Raw genomic sequence first — 18791 nt, forward strand, 5'->3', positions numbered from 1 at the left:
CCCGGATGCGGTGCTTCCTGTCGTCTGCTTGCATTGCAGTGAAGCGCACCAGACTGTGGGCTGACTGTCGAGGCCGTATGCCGGCCAGCGCTTGGTCGACGAAGTCCTTGACATTCCACGCTCCGGACGTCACTGCTGCTCATGCGAGCGGAAGCAGAACCGGAGAAATCCGAACGCAAAACGCTGCAGCTATTCGCACACGCGAATGTAGAGAGGCAGCCGGTTCCGTTCGCGTGTCGTCCCGACAGCGACCTGAATGGGAAATGGGCAGGTCGTTAGAAGTGAAGAGACGCATAGGACCGCGTGCTTCTTGGCGGACGCGCCACAGACAGACAAGAAGAGCACAGTAAGTAGGTTGCCATGTTCTTGGAATATTACTAGCTACTATCTCTCTCGGATCCTTCATCCGGTTCTTTTCGCTGCTTTAGGCTAGCAGCAGTAGCAAAGGCGTTTTGATCAGCGCACAATATTTGCGGGGTGATTCGATAGCACCTTGGTTCGAGTGTTCTGCCTAGTTTCGGTAAAGCGTCGATAAGATGGGGTTTAAAACGGCCGAGGTTCATGAAATGATTCATTAATGATGCTATAGGCACTAAGAATGACCTTGTTTTCTTTCAGATTCTCCTTGAGCGGTTGGGGGCGCTTTAAATCGCAACGCCTATATCAAGCAAGGAGAATGGATTAAACAGTCATTACCGGGAATATTGTACGCGGATGATATAGTGCTAATTTTTGATTCATATTGCAGCGAAGAAGCACACACACACAGAGAAGGAACACGCAAGAAACACGGACGAACGCTGCACTCACAACTGGTTTACTGCGAAAGGAATTCAAGCTTAAAATGGCTCACGCATCTGCGCACTACAGAAAGAAAACCAAAACAAACACGTGCCACGAAATAACATCTTATCGTATGGCCGCGAAAAGGTTGAATTCCGAAGCGTACAAAAAAACGGATGCATCATTAATGCAGCAATCTTCTTTTTCCTTTATGTGAAAGGCCTCCAGGAGTTCACGTGCCGTTTTATACTTGCTTCTGCCTAGGATTCGAACACTATCGAAACGTGGCGAACATGTCACGCATGACTGGCAGTGCCTAACCAAGTGCACATTCTCTTTGTTCTTTAAATTCCTTTGGTGCTCCCCTAGCCGGTCGTTAATACATCGCCCCGTTTGACCGATGTACACTTTTCCACATGAAAGTGGCAGCTCGTATACCACCTCAGAAGCGCATTGCACATAGGGCGTTGTGTGCTTTTTTCCACACCCGCTTCTCCTTGTTTCGCTTCGGGAAATACGAGGGCACAACTTTTGACAGCTTCACCGGCGCCGAAAAAACGAGCGGCACCCCATACCTGTTCGCTACCTTCTTCATGTTCTGCGACACCTTGTGTAGGTAGGGGGCAACTTCCGGTCGCAGGTTCATGTTCCTTTCTTTCTTCTTGGAGTTCTCTGTGCGTGCCTTCACTTTTTTCAGGCAAGCTTCTGCAACAGAAGTCACGACCGACAAGGGGTAGCCCGCTGACAAAATTCTAGCCAATTGGTTCTGAAGGCTAGACTGCATCTCATGGACGCACGATTTCTCAAGCGCCGAATCCAGACACAAACTAACTATGCCTCTTTTTATGACCTTCGAATGAGTAGAGTCGTAAGGCAAGAGTTGCTTCTGAACACGAGGGGCGTACATCCAACAAGTATGACCTCTGCCCAACTTCACTCGAATATCTAGAAACTGAAGTTCGTCGTTATTCGGTGTCTCGAAAGTAAATGTTAGTCCCTTTCCATACTTCCTAAAAGCATCTAAAATCTTGTTAACAATAGCGCAGTAGTGTAAAGGGCTCTGCTTGTCCAAAAATATTAAAAAATCATCAACATATCGGTACACTTTGATGACCTCGTCCGAGTTAAAAACAGTGCTTAAAACCTGGTCAATGCTGGCTAAAAAAATGTCACTTAAAATGGGTGCAACGCAAGATCCAATGCAAATGCCTTTCGTCTGTAAATAGAGGTGATTGTTAAAAGCGATAAATGTACCTTTAAGGTAAAATTCTAAAAGAGTCAAAAAATTGTCAACAGACATTCCAGCCGAATTTTGGAAAGGGACAACACCACTCTTGTCAATGCATTGTCTCAGAGAAGCGAACAACTCTTGGTGAGGTATAGAATAAAACAGATCCTCTACATCGACAGAGAACGCAAAGCCGATGTTGCGGTCGTTCTTGAGAAAATTAACTACATCTCCAGAATTTTTGACAAGGAACGGATCGTGAACAGTAAGTTGTTTTAAAGATTTTTGCAGAAACTGGCTAACATGTAACTGCCAAGAGCCTTTTTCACTTACAATAGTGCGGAAAGGGACCCCGGGTTTGTGCGTCTTAGCCCTAAAGAAAACATTCAAAGCATTACCTTTAGACTTAGTGACTCGCGTACACAAAGTATCATTCCCAACATCAAGGCAGAGGGTGGTGACACACTTTGTTGATAATGAGTTGTCGCTTTTACAAGCTGACAAAGAAGGAGGCTTTGTGGTGTTGCCGAAAGGCCTTTTCCATGAAAAAGCCCTTCAAGCGGTTGAAAAGAATTTCACCCTTATAAAGCGTCGTGCTACTACTGCAAAACAAAAGATAGCCGACTTCTGCAAGGATGTTGGGAATGATACTTTGTGTACGCGAGTCACTAAGTCTAAAGGTAATGCTTTGAATGTTTTCTTTAGTGCTAAGACGCACAAACCCGGGGTCCCCTTCCGCACTATTGTAAGTGAAAAAGGCTCTTGGCAGTTACATGTTAGCCAGTTTCTGCAAAAATCTTTAAAACAACTTACTGTTCACGATCCGTTCCTTGTCAAAAATTCTGGAGATGTAGTTAATTTTCTCAAGAACGACCGCAACATCGGCTTTGCTTTCTCTGTCGATGTAGAGGATCTGTTTTATTCTATACCTCACCAAGAGTTGTTCGCTTCTTTGAGACAATGCATTGACAAGAGTGGTGTTGTCCCTTTCCAAAATTCGGCTGGAATGTCTGTTGACAATTTTTTGACTCTTTTAGAATTTTACCTTAAAGGTACATTTATCGCTTTTGACAATCACCTCTATTTACAGACGAAAGGCATTTGCATTGGATCTTGCGTTGCACCCATTTTAAGTGACATTTTTTTAGCCAGCATTGACCAGGTTTTAAGCACTGTTTTTAACTCGGACGAGGTCATCAAAGTGTACCGATATGTTGATGATTTTTTAATATTTTTGGACAAGCAGAGCCCTTTAAACTACTGCGCTATTGTTAACAAGATTTTAGATGCTTTTAGGAAGTATGGAAAGGGACTAACATTTACTTTCGAGACACCGGATAACGACGAACTTCAGTTTCTAGATATTCGAGTGAAGTTGGGCAGAGGTCATACTTGTTGGATGTACGCCCCTCGTGTTCAGAAGCAACTCTTGCCTTACGACTCTACTCATTCGAAGGTCATAAAAAGAGGCATAGTTAGTTTGTGTCTGGATTCGGCGCTTGAGAAATCGTGCGTCCATGAGATGCAGTCTAGCTTTCAGAACCAATTGCCTAGAATTTTGTCAGCGGGCTACCCCTTGTCGGTCGTGACTTCTGTTGCAGAAGCTTGCCTGAAAAAAGTGAAGGCACGCACAGAGAACTCCAAGAAGAAAGAAAGGAACATGAACCTGCGACCGGAAGTTGCCCCCTACCTACACAAGGTGTCGCAGAACATGAAGAAGGTAGCGAACAGGTATGGGGTGCCGCTCGTTTTTTCGGCGCCGGTGAAGTTGTCAAAGTTGTGCCCTCGTATTTCCGGAAGCGAAACAAGGAGAAGCGGGTGTGGAAAAAAGCACACTACGCCCTATGTGCAATGCGCTTCTGAGGTGGTATAAGAGCTGCCACTTTCATGTGGAAAAGTGTACATCGGGCAAACGGGGCGATGTATTAACGACCGGCTAGGGGAGCACCAAAGGAATTTAAAGAACAAAGAGAATGTGCACTTGGTTAGGCACTGCCAGTCATGCGTGACATGTTCGCCACGTTTCGATAGTGTTCGAATCCTAGGCAGAAGCAAGTATAAAACGGCACGTGAACTCCTGGAGGCCTTTCACATAAAGGAAAAAGCAGATTGCTGCATTAATGATGCATCCGTTTTTTTGTACGCTTCGGAATTCAACCTTTTCGTGGCAATACGATAAGATGTTATTTCGTGGCACGTGTTTGTTTTGGTTTTCTTTCTGTAGTGCGCAGATGCGTGAGCCATTTTAAGCTTGAATTCCTTTCGCAGTAAACCAGTTGTGAGTGCAGCGTTCGTCCGTGTTTTTTGCGTGTTCCTTCTCTGTGTGTGTGTGCTTCTTCGCTGCAATATGAATCAAAAATGTTACCAACTTGCCCAAAAACGTGTTTTACTCAATAGTGCTAATGGCTGACAACAAGGAAGATGTGCAGAAGTTGATAGACATTTGTGGTACAGAGGGAGATAGATGAGGTTTCAAAATTTAGTAAGGAAAAATCTGCAGTCAAGATATTTAATGATGAGGGCAGCCAGCTTACAATACAGGAGTTCACGCTAGAAGTAGTGGATGAGTACAAGTATCTTGGGTTGTGGATAAATAACGGTGCTGAGTATCTGACAGAGCATGAAAAATATGTAATGAATAAAGCTAGTAGGAATGCAGCTGTCATGAAAAATAGGGCCCTGTGGAATTACAGTACGTATGAAGAGGTAAGAAGGATCTGGAAAGATGTGATGGTTCCTAGTCTGACTTTCGCAATGCGATCCTGTGCGTGAGACCAGATCTTCAAGGAAGGTTAGAAATCAAACGACGCGGCGTGGGGAGTCTAGCTTTGGGAGCACATGGCAATACACCAAATCTGGGGGTACAGGGTGATATGGGATGGGCTTCGTTCGAGAGCAGAGAACTTAGCAGTAAGATAGCATTTCAGAAGCGATTGAGAAAAACAGGGGAAAAGCAGTGGGCTAGGAAAGTTTTCAGATACCTCTACCTAAGGAATGTTGACACGAAATGGAGAAAGGGAAAATTGACGAGCAAATACCTGAACAGCAGTAGGGGGCAAATCAGCAATTATCATTCAAGAAAAAGGTTAAAGAAACAGAGAGAGCTCTATGCAAAACAGGGATGCTGACGAAATCGGCACTGGGAACATACAGGGTCTTTAAGCAGGACATTTCCAAAGAAATATCGGATAATTATAGGGGAAGCTCTTTGTTGTTTGAGGCCATGACGGGAGTTTTGCGGACTAAGACATATAGAGTCAGGTACCACGAGACAGACACGTTGTGCGTAGCGTGCGGAGAGGAGGAGGGAACGGCTGAACACTTGATACTTTTCTGTAAAGGGCTTCACCCTACAGTGAAAAGCAGCGGGGCTGATTTATTCAAAGCATTTGGGTTTAAGGACAGTGAAGGTAAGGTAGATTTTAAGCGGGTAGAAGTAACCAAGCGAATGTTATCTGGTTGGTTGCTAATATCAAGACAATTAAGAGTAATATTTCAGAATTCACGGCTACGTGGCTTGAACAACCGCCCGATTTAAAGGGTTCAGCCCGATTCATCCAGCCATCCAACCTGTCTGCTTAGAAAGAGCAACATTTATTGGGATATTGCAGTCGGTTAACCGGGTTATCGTACCATTCCTGAAACAGGAAAACTCCTAACCTCTCCTACTAGCTATAGGACAATAGCCCTTACCAGCTGCATTGCCAAATCGTTGGAAAGCACGTTGAATATTAGGCTAATTTTTATTCTTGAATCTCGCGAAATGCTCGACCTCCACCAGTGTGACTTCAGAAAAGCTTGTTCAACGGTGTACCATCTTGTCCGACTCGAAAACACTGTTCTAGAAGCATTCATACATAGGCAACACTGTAGTTTTCTTTGATATGTAGAAAGCGTATGACACCACCTGGAGGTTTGGGATTCTCCGCGACCTGGCAGACCTGTGTATCTGCGACAGAATGTTAAACTGCCTAAAAGATTTCTTGTTGAACCGCACATACCAAGTTTGCCTCGGTTTAACCCTCTCGATGAACTTCACTCAGGAGAATGGTGTACCTCAGGGATGCATTTTAAGCACTGCACTTTTCATTGTAAAAATTAATTCCGTAGCAGAAGTAATCCCAAAGTCGATTAGGTACTCGGTTTATGTCGATGACCTCCAAATTGCGCGCACGTCATCTATCTTATCAACATGTGAAAGACAAATGCAGCTCACATTAAACAAACTTAGTAATTGGGCAGACAAAAATGGTTTTTGGTTTTAACTACAAAAACAGTTGCCGTCCTTTTCTCTCTCAGGAGAGGCCTGAAGACCGATCCCACCCTTCACTTGTTGAAGCCGTTTTCCCAATAAAACAAGAACATAATTTTTTAGGTGTAACATTCGACAAAAAGCTAACATTCCTCCCACACATAAACAGCTTGAAAGTCAAAGCCTCTCGAGCTCTAAACATACTTATATTGGTCTCACGAAGACGCTGGGGTTCCGATAGGACTTGTCTTTTGCAAATTTACCGCTCAGTAGTTCGCTCTATCTTCGATCATGGATGCATAGTTTATGAATCAGCGAGGCAATCGTACCTTAAACGGCTGGGTCCGGTTCATAATTTAGGTTTGCGTCTTTCCACCGGTGCATACAGGACGTCACCCATAAGCAGTCTTTATGTGGGAACCAACGAACCATCATTTACAGACAGAAGAACCATGCTCAAATGCTGGTATATTTAAAAAAAACGTTCAATTGCTAAACATATCTGTCACCAGAGTCACAAACTACCCATCAAGAACACTATTAACCAACAAACCATTAGCTATGAGGCCACTTCTCCTGCGTTTCGAAGAGATGTGCCAAAACCTCGGCGTACTGGGCATTGCTCGACGACAAGGTCCACTGCCTCCATGGTACAATTTCCCTGCCGTCTTTGACCTTACTCTTACACATTTCCATAAAAAACAAACTCCACAACAACATATAACACAAGAATATCTTGTCCTACAAAAAAAAAAAAGTAGTTTTACATATTTTTATACTGATGGATAAAAAACAGATAGTCATGTAGGAAGCGCAGTGGTGCGAGTGAATTCGGAGGAAATAGTACGACTACCACAGTGTTCATCCCTCTTCACCGCGGAGTGATACGCTGTATGTGTGGCCATAGAAAAAAATGCTAAGCGAGAGCCGAAAAATTGCTATTATATACACAGACTCCTTAGGTGTACTTACAGCTCTCCATTCTAAAAATGCAAGCACCCCTCTGCTAGGTTACATCATACACAACATAGTAACTGCCACAGCTCAAGGACAAAATATAAAAATCTGCTGTGTCCCGAGTCACGTGGGAATAAAAGGCAATGAGAGAGCAGATTTGTGTGCTGCTAAAGCTCGTGGCAAAGAAATGAAAAAAGTAAATATACCCTTTAATGATTGCTTGAAATTAGTAGAAATGAAACAAAGGAAAAAATGGCAGCCGGCTTGGAGCAGTAAAGTAAATAATAAACTACCCTTGATAAAACCGGGTTTAGGTGAATTTAAGTAGTGTGCACGAGGAACGTTTCAAGGAAGTGATCCTATGCCGTCTCCGAATAGGCCACTCGCACCATTGCGCACAACTTCCTACTAACAAATCAAGACAAACATGTTTGCTAAGAATGCGGAGATGAACTCACGGTTAACCACATTTTATTCTCTTGTGTGAAACTGGAGAAATTAAGAAAAAAATACTTTACTCAATTTTATAATGAATGCATTCCGTTTCATCCAAAACTCCTCTTAGATGATAATGCCATTATTAACATACCTTCTATTTTTCGCTTTTTAAAGGAAGCAGGCGTACTTGAAAAACCGTAAATTTTTAATCACTAGCTCGCTTTATTTCATGATACACCTCAGCCACTTTATCATTCCTGAGAAGAAGGCTGAGATTTCATTTGTTAAGTTGGCAGCCTTAGGATCCTTGGCCAGCCAAGGATAGCTGCTAAGGCTACGTGACCTTCTTTAAGGCTTTTACAATTAGCCATTGCCAAATTCTGTTATTACTAGACAGTACAATCTTTTAGGCCATCTACACCATTGATAACATTTCACAATTGTAAGGATCCTAGAGGAAAATTATTCTATACCTTGAGCTTGGCGCATGATAGATTTAGCTGCCTGTGTGCCATAAAACCCAACACAACATAACACTACTCATCCAGGCTTACAACCTGACTGCTTGAAAAGAGCAGCATTTATTGGCGTATTCCAGCCGGTGAACCGGAACATGTTTCCTTGCTCCGCGAACCAAAAAGCATGTTTAAATGGGCGATTTGGATTCAGATCCTGACTTCTCGTTGAACGCGTCCTGACATCGCGACGGATTTTGTGCTCCTTTGCGTATTCCAGGCGGTACTCTAGGTCACCTATTTGAATACGCCATATTTTGAGTAACCATCGCAACCACGTCACCTATATGTTCTGGACTTGTTTCGCTGAGCAAACCTAATTTCATACGTGCCTATAATTAATTTCTTGCCTGTCTTCCGGCAGTACATAACGTACACAAAATAGAAGTGCTTTGTCCGGTGTGGGTGCTTTAATGCCGCCGCCCTTGCGGCAACAGTCATTGTTGTCTTGAGCACCGCAAATTTTTTTCTAATCATTTTGCTTGTCTTGACAAAAAAGTCAATCCGATATTGTGCGTAATGACGCCGCCGGCGCAGCTACTTAATGAACCTGCGAGGTAATGCAGCCTTCGTTGTCTTCACGCGGATGTTTTCGTGTAATTGCCTACAACAAAATACTGTCTTTTTGGAACGCTAGAAGGAGCCGCGGCGGCCACCCACAGAATCTTGACTCTTCCCTGCGAATTGAGCCACCGATCGAGTGATTCCGCTGCAATGCAACATTGCTGTGTCGCTTGTGCTTTGTTGGCGCAATGCAGTTCATTCCCATTAGCATCATGGACAGCCTTCCGATTTTAGGGATATTCGAATTTTCGAAATTATTCAATAGCAAATCGTATAATCTTCTGCAAATATGTCAAGCGAATAATATTCAATATTATTCGAAACAAATGAAATACGAACTGAAGGTTTCGATTGCATTTCCAATAATTTGCACTAAGTTCGATTACAGGACCCTATACGATCGATTACGGCACCCCAGGACTGCTTCAATAATGCGGTCCCTCTCGTAGTCGAGAGTAGCTGTAAAAATGCTCTGCAGTAACGGTGATGCTCAGTCTAGAGGCCGAAACGCGTCGCAAAGCACTGTCTTGGACCGGCGTAACACAGCCATCCGTGCGCAGCGTCTCTCGTGAAGCAGAGTGCAATGCTTTCACTGTATACTCCGGGCAACGATGTGGCCACTGCAGCGCACGAGACCGTGGCTGCGTGGTCTGCGCGTTGCGCTCCATGGTTCGCTTGCACACCGCGAGAGGCGCGTGCGTGCTAGGGTGCGTCCACCGGTCTGCAGGACAGCGCGCTGGCTTCGCTAACCACGGGCGCAGTTGTTTACGCATGCGCAGCTCTGGCGGCAGCGCAGAACGCAAGCATCAGAGGGCAGACGGAAAGATTCGCCAGGGTTCGTTTAGGCTCACCCCCGGTCCTTCGCCGTTTTCGGTTTCCGTTCTGGTGCCAAGGTCACCAACGGAGCTCCGGCAATGGTAGATAACAGCGTGTCATGCTTAAAAACAGGACCCACTTCGACGCCGCGCAGCATGGCGCCACGATTGATCTGCGAGCGATGTGAGGCTCAGCGCTGCTACTAGCTTGGCCAGAACCTTTTTTTTTTTGTTCAGAATGGTGAGAATTTACACTCTGGCTGCTGAGAACATAGTGCAGAAAATGCGCTTCTGTAACTGTTACACGTTTAAAAACGATTTTGAAAAATATTTTGATTTTGAAGCGATTATCAATCAAGCAATCAATTAATTGAATCAATCAATCAATCAATCAATAAGTCAACCATCAACCGATCAATGAAAACATATAGGAATTAAATTTCTAACTGTATCAGATGCATAATGACCCTGAAGCTTGAGCGGACACTCTTGAAATTTCTGCTAATTTTTTCGTAAAGAATGCGGCGTTTCTCACGTGTTGCTTTATCGGTCGCTCTTGAAATCGAACGTGCACAATGTTGTACCTTCATAGTTAAAATACCGCAACAGATGGTTCATTGCCTTCCATAACTATAAACCTAACCGAAGTACTGTTTTGCGAAAGGTAATAATCTCAATGGCACAGCTTCCCGGAACTGCTTTGACCGGCGTTACCGGGAGCGAGGGATGACAACACATATGCTTAGCAACTTTTATTTCGGCAGGTTTATTGAGCGGGAATTGCTGGACAAGTAGCTGAGGGCAAAGTTTTTGATACTGCATGAAATTGATTTGAGGCCCCAATTCGTTCATTCCTTTCCGAGACACAACAACACTCCGGCAGCATTCATACCTGCGCTGTGTGCCGAGAACTTTCGCACCGAGGAAAACGCTATTACGAAAAGGTTTCAAGTTTTTTCTTGCGCCGGCGATTCGGAAGGTTCTCCGTGATTTCTCCGTAATCGGGTAATACAGGGAACTGCTGCGCACATTTTCCCCCCAGCATTTATATTAGCGTAGCATGGATGTTTAAACGCGCCCGGTCACCAAAAAGTCAATACAGCAACTATGAATAAATGATCACACGGCGGGCTCGTCGTACCCCGATAAAAAATAACGGCATTGTTTCTTTGCGAACTCAAAATAAAATACGAGTGAGGCTTGCCGCAGTATTATGGCCGTTGGGAAAACCGGGACATTACAATTAGTGTACGCAGTGTGAGCTGCGCAGTAAGCTGGATCTATAGCTCAGGTACAGCCGCCGCTATCTTCTTTCGATAACCCCCTTGTGCCGCACGCCTAACATTGATATTCGGAGACGATTTGACGCTGTTCAGGTTGCTGCGCTCGAGTGATACACAGTTATCGGTCTGCGTATGTCATTCAGAGCAGATATTATTCGAATATTTACCTACATATCCGCGGAGGATGCAAAGAAAATATCACCCGACAATGTTACAGCGGACACGGGCCTTAAGTCGGCGCAAGATACCGGTTGAAATGTTCCAAACAACGTTTCAGGTGTTCTTTACAAGCAACACAGAGGGAAAGTAGTCACTTGACGCAACAGTCGCCCACTTGAATGCATGGGCTGAATGCACAACATTCCCTCTGGAGCCATGCAGTGTACCTTAACCCTATGATCCTCGGAATAAAATATGGACACCACTTTTCACAATGACAAGCGGCATTTTTTTTCCACTTATGGGAATAAAACATGTGCGCAAGTTATCCTGCAATGGATGTTTTAATTTCGAGTTGAGAAGGAAGTTCTCCTGCGCCAATGCTGACGCAGCTGTGCACTGGAAAGGTAGCTACTTACACAGAGTGTGCCTGTGGTGCAGCAGTCGGAGCATGGTACCCGACTGCTCGCTGAAAGTGATGGTAGAGTTACTCTACTCTATAGGCTCCCTACGGCATCCAGAGTTTCGCGTTTCATTTCCCAGCGACGCTTGCGCCTCTACTGACCCGACGCAATCACATGGTTCCAAAGCATCGATGCGCTACGGAGAAGCCGCGCCGTTTTGTGCTAAACAACTGCTGAAGGTTTATTTTTCAGCTGATCTTCTACCAGCGGAGACCTTCACGCCGCCTTCGGAACACCGTGGAAGTCTGCGTGGACGCTGTCGACGCCACCTCCGCTGCAAGACCTGCCTCAAAGTGCATGAATACCAGGAGACTGCTCCATAATATCTGCTTTCAGGCGCGAGGGTCATTTAAGGTTGGGTGGATGTGAGCAACTGCCCCGCAGTTTCCTCTTGGGATTAGCATTCCCGTGGTGCACCATCCCACAGCGTCGCCTCGATTCGGGGGGCGCCACGTGACCCTCTCTGGTTAAAGTAACTATCAAGAGAAGGCGACAGAGGGCGTTATTGCTGCGCGCGCGGGCATCCAAGGCATTGGGGTTTAGGGACGGTGAAGGGATGGTAAAGGGAAAGTAGATTTTAAGCGGGTAGAAGTAACCAAGCGAAGGTTTTCTGATTGGGGCTAAAATCAAGACAAGAGTAAAATTCCATAAGTCATGGCTAGGTGGCTTCAGCCACCGCCCGATTTAAAGAATTCGGCCTTATCCATCCATCCATTCATCGGGAGAGCGCACTCTCTTCGGCTGGGATAGTCGGCGCGAGCGGACGTGTCGCTCGCGCTTCCGCGCTTCGCCAGCGGGTCGAGGAAGTGGCGGGGAGACTTGCTCTCCTATCTCGTTCCGTCCGGCCTCGTAGTATCCCCTGCCCTAGCATGGGCGAACATTGGCTCGTAACCTTGCTGGTGAGTTGGACGACCTCGATTCCTCAGAGTAATTTGTTTCTAGCTGGCGTTATTCTTGTTGTAGCAATAAAACCCTGTTTGTGTCAGTGAATGTGTCATTCCTTTGTTCCCTCAGAGCAAGGCCCGATGTGGTCGGCTAGCGCTCGGTTGCGTACGCGATCACGGGGTGGTGTCCGGGTGGTTTTGAGCTGTGTCAGCCGCGGTTAAATGGGGGAAAACATATTTATCTCTCCTATTAAAACTCTCCAGTTCTTAAATCGCACCTAAGTACAAACTTTGGGTTTTTTGCTGCCACTATGATTGACTTAGATCATGTTACTAAAGACGAAAGGTTTGATTCTCTCCTTACACGTAAGAACAGATTAAACTGCTTACACATGAATGTACAGTCGGTCAGCAATAGACTAGAATAATTAGATAGTTTCTGATAATATCAGCACATCGTGTGACGCAGTAATGTTGAGTGCAATTTGGTATACTAATGATATTATTATTCTTAGGCATCCTAAAAATAAAACATTTTCTTTGAATACGTCAGGCTGACGAGGAGGGGCGTGTCGTTGTTAGTATACGAATGTATGACACGTTAACTTATATAATATTTTCCTATATTACAAGTGACAATTAAATATTGTCTGTTGATACCAACAAAAATCTTTCGTGTTTGATCGTCCACCTGAAGGCAATCACTTGCTAGTCAAATATTTTTGGGTCATTTTTTAACAGTGGTTAACAAAAGGTGGCAATTCGCCATCATTGGTGGTGACTTCATTATCGACCTGAGACTGGAAACCGCCATGAAAATGATGGATTGATTTCATCTAATGGGTGTGTTAATATTATAGAATCAGTGACCAGAATGGCCCTTATATCTCATAATATTCTTGACATTTTTGTTACGAGTTATGACCTGATATACACTAAAAGTAGGGTGTTGAGCGATTAAATAGGTGATCATATGCCCATTTGTATACTTGTTAACTTCGGATGCCCTGATCGTAGTATAAAGAGAACAGGTGCCACCTTCCAAACAATCGCCGCCGCGGTGGCTAAGTGGTTATGGCGGTCGGCTGCCGGGCCGGAAGACGCGGGTTCGATCCCGGCCGCGGCGCTCGAATTGCGATGGAGGCGAAATTCCAGAGGCCCGTGTGCTGTGCGATGTCAGTGCACGTAAAAGAACCCCAGGTGGTCGCAATTTCCGGAGCCCTTCACTACGGCGTCCCTCATAGCCTGAGTCGCATTGGGACGTTAAACCCCCATAAACCAAACCATAAACCAAACCTTCCAAACAATCATCAAACGTTCCTTAGAAATGTTTAAGTGACAAATTATTCAGGTGTGCTGGAACGAAATTTTTCGTGAAAGTGATGCCGAGACATTTTACGACACTTTCTTAGATAAATTTGTTGCTATGCACGCAAATCACTTTGTTTCTGTGTAGTGCATGTGCCATAAGAATATTCGAAAGCCACTGCAAACTAAACATCTATTTTTAAAAATCAAAAACGCCCGAAAGGCACTCTGCAAGGTTCATTAAGGCAAGGAAACCTTCACACTTGAAATATTTTAAGGTATTCCACAACAAACTCTGTAAAGAACTAAGGAGAACAACGAATCCATTTTATTTGTAACATGTTTCGTCTTGTGCAGGAAACAGTGGTAAACTGTGAAAAAAGATATATGAAATTACTGGACGGAAAGAAACAGTCGAGCGTATAGAAGAAATAGTATAAATGGTAATATGTCGACTAGAGAGGACATGTTTAATGCGTCCAATAATTATTTTGTCCACAGAGAGCCTGTTCAGGCATCAGAGTGGCTAGATAGTCTGCCTTTCAACCAACACAAAATTTCTTTACTGCCGTGTATTATTGTAGGCCTTTGTTTGCTATTTCAGGAACTTTATACACCCAGCTGCGATGCCAGTGACTTAAAGATACGACCAATTAAGCATGTAATTGAAGACATAGCTCCGACTTTAGTCTACATTTAGAATCTCTGTATTACCACAGCCACATTTCCTTCTAATATGAAGATTACAAGAGTTGTAACCCTGCACAAAGAAGGTAATAAATTAACCATCCTAAACTGCCGTCCAATTTCCGTTCTCCCAATATTCTGCAAATATTTAGAAAACATTCTTGCAGAAGTATTTTTGTGTTAAAGCACCTACTTCTTGCCAAATCTCAATACGGTTTTGGAAAAAAATTTCTGAGCAGAACTTGTGCTCCTTGACCAAAAGGAATCCATCCTCCGTAACTTTGAACACAAGCTTCTGATCATAGGTGTATTTCTCAAATCACACAGGCTTGTGATTTTATTAATCACAATATATTGCTTTAAAAGCTTGAAAGAAACTGTGCAAGAGGCATTGCATCAGAATTTTTTAAGTCCTACTTCACAAACAGGCGACAATTTGTATCAGTAAATTAATCAAAGTTGCATGTAAGAGATGGATTCAGATATATAGATAGATATAGATTCAGGCGTCCCCCAAGGAAGCATTCTTGGTCAGTTGCTCTTCAACCTGTACGTAAATGACGTAGCCTACATGCATAAAGAAACAAAGCTCATAATGTATGCTGACGACATCTGCGTATTCGTGTATTGTCGTTTCACTAGTATCTGGTTGTTTCATAAATTTTATTACAGCTCACTTCTTCATCCGCCCTACATCAATTCGCCGGCACGCATTTCCCCCCCGCTTTGGTCATCCCCTTCAAGTTTCCCGGCCTCGTACGCGCACTACATTTGCATCGTCATTCTTTCCACGTTCAGCCACGGTCTGGAACAGCCTTCCACACGACATCGCCGCAATCACCTGTCCATCAACATTTGTGAGTTGTTTAGAGACTATATTTAACAGCGAATAATTTATGTACCTTACGTGTTTTCTTTGTTTATTAAATCTGATTTATGCATGCAACCGACCCCTTATGTAACACCCCCAATCCCGGGGGCCTCTTAAGGTAAAGTGAAGTGAAGTGTCTTCTTTCTGTCCTGCAAAGCTGGTTCAGCAAGCAAATGTATTTCTTCGAAAGTTCATCACTTGGTTCATGCATAATTTTCTCTAAGTTAATACCAACAAAACAAAGACAGTTATTTTTCATGCCGTCTATTGTGGGACGATCAAGAAACCTTAGTCTCATTGCAGGCCTGCGAGCATCTATAGATGCACTTTTCCTGCGTCAGCAAAGCGAAATATTTAAAATACATTATTTGCCGCCCAATACAATATGCCATTCGGTATAGGGCTCGACGATGGAATCCAATATTGACACACTTCTAGTATTGGAAAAAACAAATCGTGTATTGTTGAAAGCCTACTCTGAAAAGAGCACTCCTAATCTGTCTTTGTAGAATATAATATCCTTAAAATTCTTGAAATATATAACCAAATTAAGACTATTAAACGAATCTTATTTCAGTTCTCGAAGACATTGCTTGGCATTCACTGAAATATCAGTCTTGGAACAGCCTGCACCAGAACGACGAACTCGTTGTGCAGATGTGTGGGGAGTTTCAAGGTCCCGGACTAATTATGGTGATCAAATGCTTCAGTGTCACTTACCCAAACTTCTGAATAGTTTTCACAATAGTAGCGTAGAAATCCTCAGCCAACCTCCATTAGAATAAAAGTTGACCATGAAATGTTACCTGTAATCAATATGTTCCACCACTTGCTATACATTTGATGCTGCCTTATTATTACCTCTTTTTTTTAAGAAATCACGTCTATCTGATCCTTGCGTTACATGCATTTCTTCTTTCATTGTATTATACCCATAATGATCTGTCACCTTGTGAAAGTGCTCCGTAAAGTGAGTGTATGCCTTCCGCCGCTGCTGCTTGTACAGAAGTCGAGGGCTCATCGATCGATCAATCGATCGATCGATCAATCAATCAGTCAATTAGTCAATCAAATGCAAAGCTCACAAAAACGCTGAAGAGGACTTTCATTGCGTACGAAGAGGCGTGGAGGCAAGTACCAAATGCCTACAATTTATGATACGTACATACTTTTATTTTGACTTTATAATACGCACGACCGACATTGATCACTTTCACAACTTGTGACGAGCGCCATCATCTTGGCGTGAGAAGCGGGTTCAGAAACGTACCTCTCTAGCATACGCCGCAAGCGCAAGGCAGAACATTCATCTTCTGAGAGTGGAGCGGTGCGCGCACAGTCTTTCATGGTCGCGACCGTAAAGACTCCATTTTTATGGTCTCTTCGGCGGATATGCGTTCTCTGGATCCCGCCTCGTAGAAATTAAAAACCGAAACTAATGCGAAGAGGTTACGTCATATTGAACAATCGAAGGTGCTTTAGTGGAGAATAAATTTAGCTGCAGGGTTACCGAAGCCATGCGCAGTGTTCACAGCGAATAGAATGGGGCCCATAGATTGAGTGGCACAACTCCTTTAACTCACCAAATTGTTAACTCACCTCCTGTCTTAATATAACTCACCTAAATGTAATTTAACTCAACACTGTGGAATTCTGGCTAGAGAAACGGGAGGCAAACCTGGGTCATGCCTGGCTTTCCTGGTCATCAACAACAAACGTCATTTGTTGTCGACCAGTAGCGAATACTGCGCAACCAAAATACGATGTATCTAACATTCGCAATTTCTGGGGTGGTTTTCAGTCTTCAGCGCCACGTGCCACATGGTGGCTGCCGTGAAAAGTAGAAGCGTTTGTCTAGATTTACTGGGGTTCAAATCGCCCACTTTGAGCACTCAGAGGAAGCAGTTATACAATGACAAATCTTCATATGATCATGGGAAAGAGCAATTTTTTTCCACCCCATCATCTGGTAAGCCGCATTTTTAGAGTCTCATTCGTACACCCGGTAAATTTAACTAATGAGGTACGAGCGTTGACACCAAAGGGCCGGCGATGGTGTTGCGCGCTGGACACGTTCGATAGCTAGTGTCCATAATTAGGCAGCATTCACAATGCATGCCACAGATCAGCCTATTGCGAACTTATGCTGCAAGAACTATCCACTAAGCTTGTCCTTGCGGGTCCTTCACCACGTCCTTCCCGTCGAGTTCAGAGCACCTTGCCTTCAAAAGAGCTTCCTTTTTCATATTTTGCAGGACCTTCAGCGCCCACACAAGCAAGAGCACGGCGTTCATGACTGCCATCATGTGAAGGAGCCCGGAGTACGACCCGAGGTTGTCCCTGAAGAAACCTGAAAAAAAAAAACTGAATCTTGAACGACAGAAAAAAAAATAAAAAAGAAACTCCTCTGATGTCTTTACTTTCACGTGAATGCGAATTTATTGCACGTGTTTCGGGTTTATTGAAACGACTGTGGTAAAGGTTTACGATTGTGGGCAGTAATACATGGCAGGCTATGCACTGCGATGCTGTGAATCTATCGAAGTGTTACAAATGTATACTGGGGGCAATTATACTTGTATTTCACACTCTTCGCAACACAGCAGCGAGCCCACCTCTGTTTTTGGTCGTGAACAAGGAGCCTGTGCTAAATGTTCATATTCTTGGTGTTGTTTCCTTTGCATGTGTATGAAAAAAATTGTTCTGAACAATAGTGACAATTTTCTCCGACTGAAAGAAAATCCGACATCAATCATTATACCAATGAAACAGCCACTAAGGCGGCGAGTACTCTCTCGGTAAATGGAGAAATGAACCCCCAAAGAAAGTAATTTTAAGGCCTAATGTGAAACATGTGCTAGCTCGTGTCCACTTGGACGTGCCTGGAATCACCGCATGTCGCTATTTCTATAACGAAATTATCATTTCTCATCTTCACTCTCTCCATTTTTCTTTCCTTCCGCTTTTCTCTTCAATATACAGGGAGCTTGAACCTGTACCCGAGGTTTATTTCGACAGTTGTAATTGCAAACCCCGGCAAACAGCCGTGTCGTCTTTCCTGGTCTTTGCCGCACAAAAATAATACCCGAGATTTAGGTGGTGTATGTGGGTTTTAATAAAGACGGACAACGAGTTTTCGTATAAGATGCGAAACGAAGTGTGAACAGAGAGAGAGAGAGAAAAAGATGAACGGAAAGGCAGGGATGTTAAGTAGGCGACACCCAGTAGGCTACCCTACACGTGGGAAGGGGAACCGAGTGGGAGATAAAAAGGAGAGAGAAGAAAAGGAGATCACTTTTGCAATGAACAAAAACAAGGCAACGGACTTTGCTCCGCGAAGCCAGCGCGCTTATGGCATTTCGCCCGATAGGTAAAAATTAGCCAGAGTGTCTTCCGGTGATGTGTTATTTGAGCTGACCCAGCACCTCTTCATCTCCGCGCCTGACGAGCAAAGCAGTCGCCTCATGTCGGTCGACTCAGTTATCAGGATAATAAAAGCAAATCCTCCATCCTCCTCTGTACCATGTCTCGCAATTTGCCAGCTCTAAAGTGGTGGCGAAGGGAACGAAAAGGACACCGGTGA

General features: G+C 44.1%; 2 protein-coding genes and 1 long non-coding RNA gene across 5 annotated transcripts in view; 1 reads left to right on the forward strand and 2 right to left on the reverse strand.

Annotated features, from left to right (window-relative positions):
- LOC144120589 (monocarboxylate transporter 4-like) overlaps positions 1-18791 on the reverse strand; it is a 111266-nt gene that overhangs the window by 59598 nt on the left and 32877 nt on the right. The window lies entirely within an intron of this gene.
- On the forward strand, positions 39-17627 carry LOC144120590 (uncharacterized). Its single transcript, XR_013312459.1, has 2 exons — positions 39-346; positions 17464-17627. It is a non-coding gene; the product is annotated as an uncharacterized LOC144120590 (long non-coding RNA).
- LOC144120587 (monocarboxylate transporter 12-like) overlaps positions 16375-18791 on the reverse strand; it is a 23910-nt gene continuing 21493 nt past the window's right edge. For all 3 annotated transcript variants that reach the window (XM_077653156.1, XM_077653154.1, XM_077653155.1), the window contains one exon: positions 16375-17558. In XM_077653156.1, coding sequence (XP_077509282.1) covers positions 17371-17558 — 188 coding nt within the window. In that variant the 3' untranslated portion in view covers positions 16375-17370. The remainder of the gene's footprint in view (positions 17559-18791) is intronic.

The sequence above is a fragment of the Amblyomma americanum genome, chromosome 2 (assembly GCF_052857255.1).
Source record: "Amblyomma americanum isolate KBUSLIRL-KWMA chromosome 2, ASM5285725v1, whole genome shotgun sequence".
Taxonomy (NCBI): domain Eukaryota; kingdom Metazoa; phylum Arthropoda; class Arachnida; order Ixodida; family Ixodidae; genus Amblyomma; species Amblyomma americanum.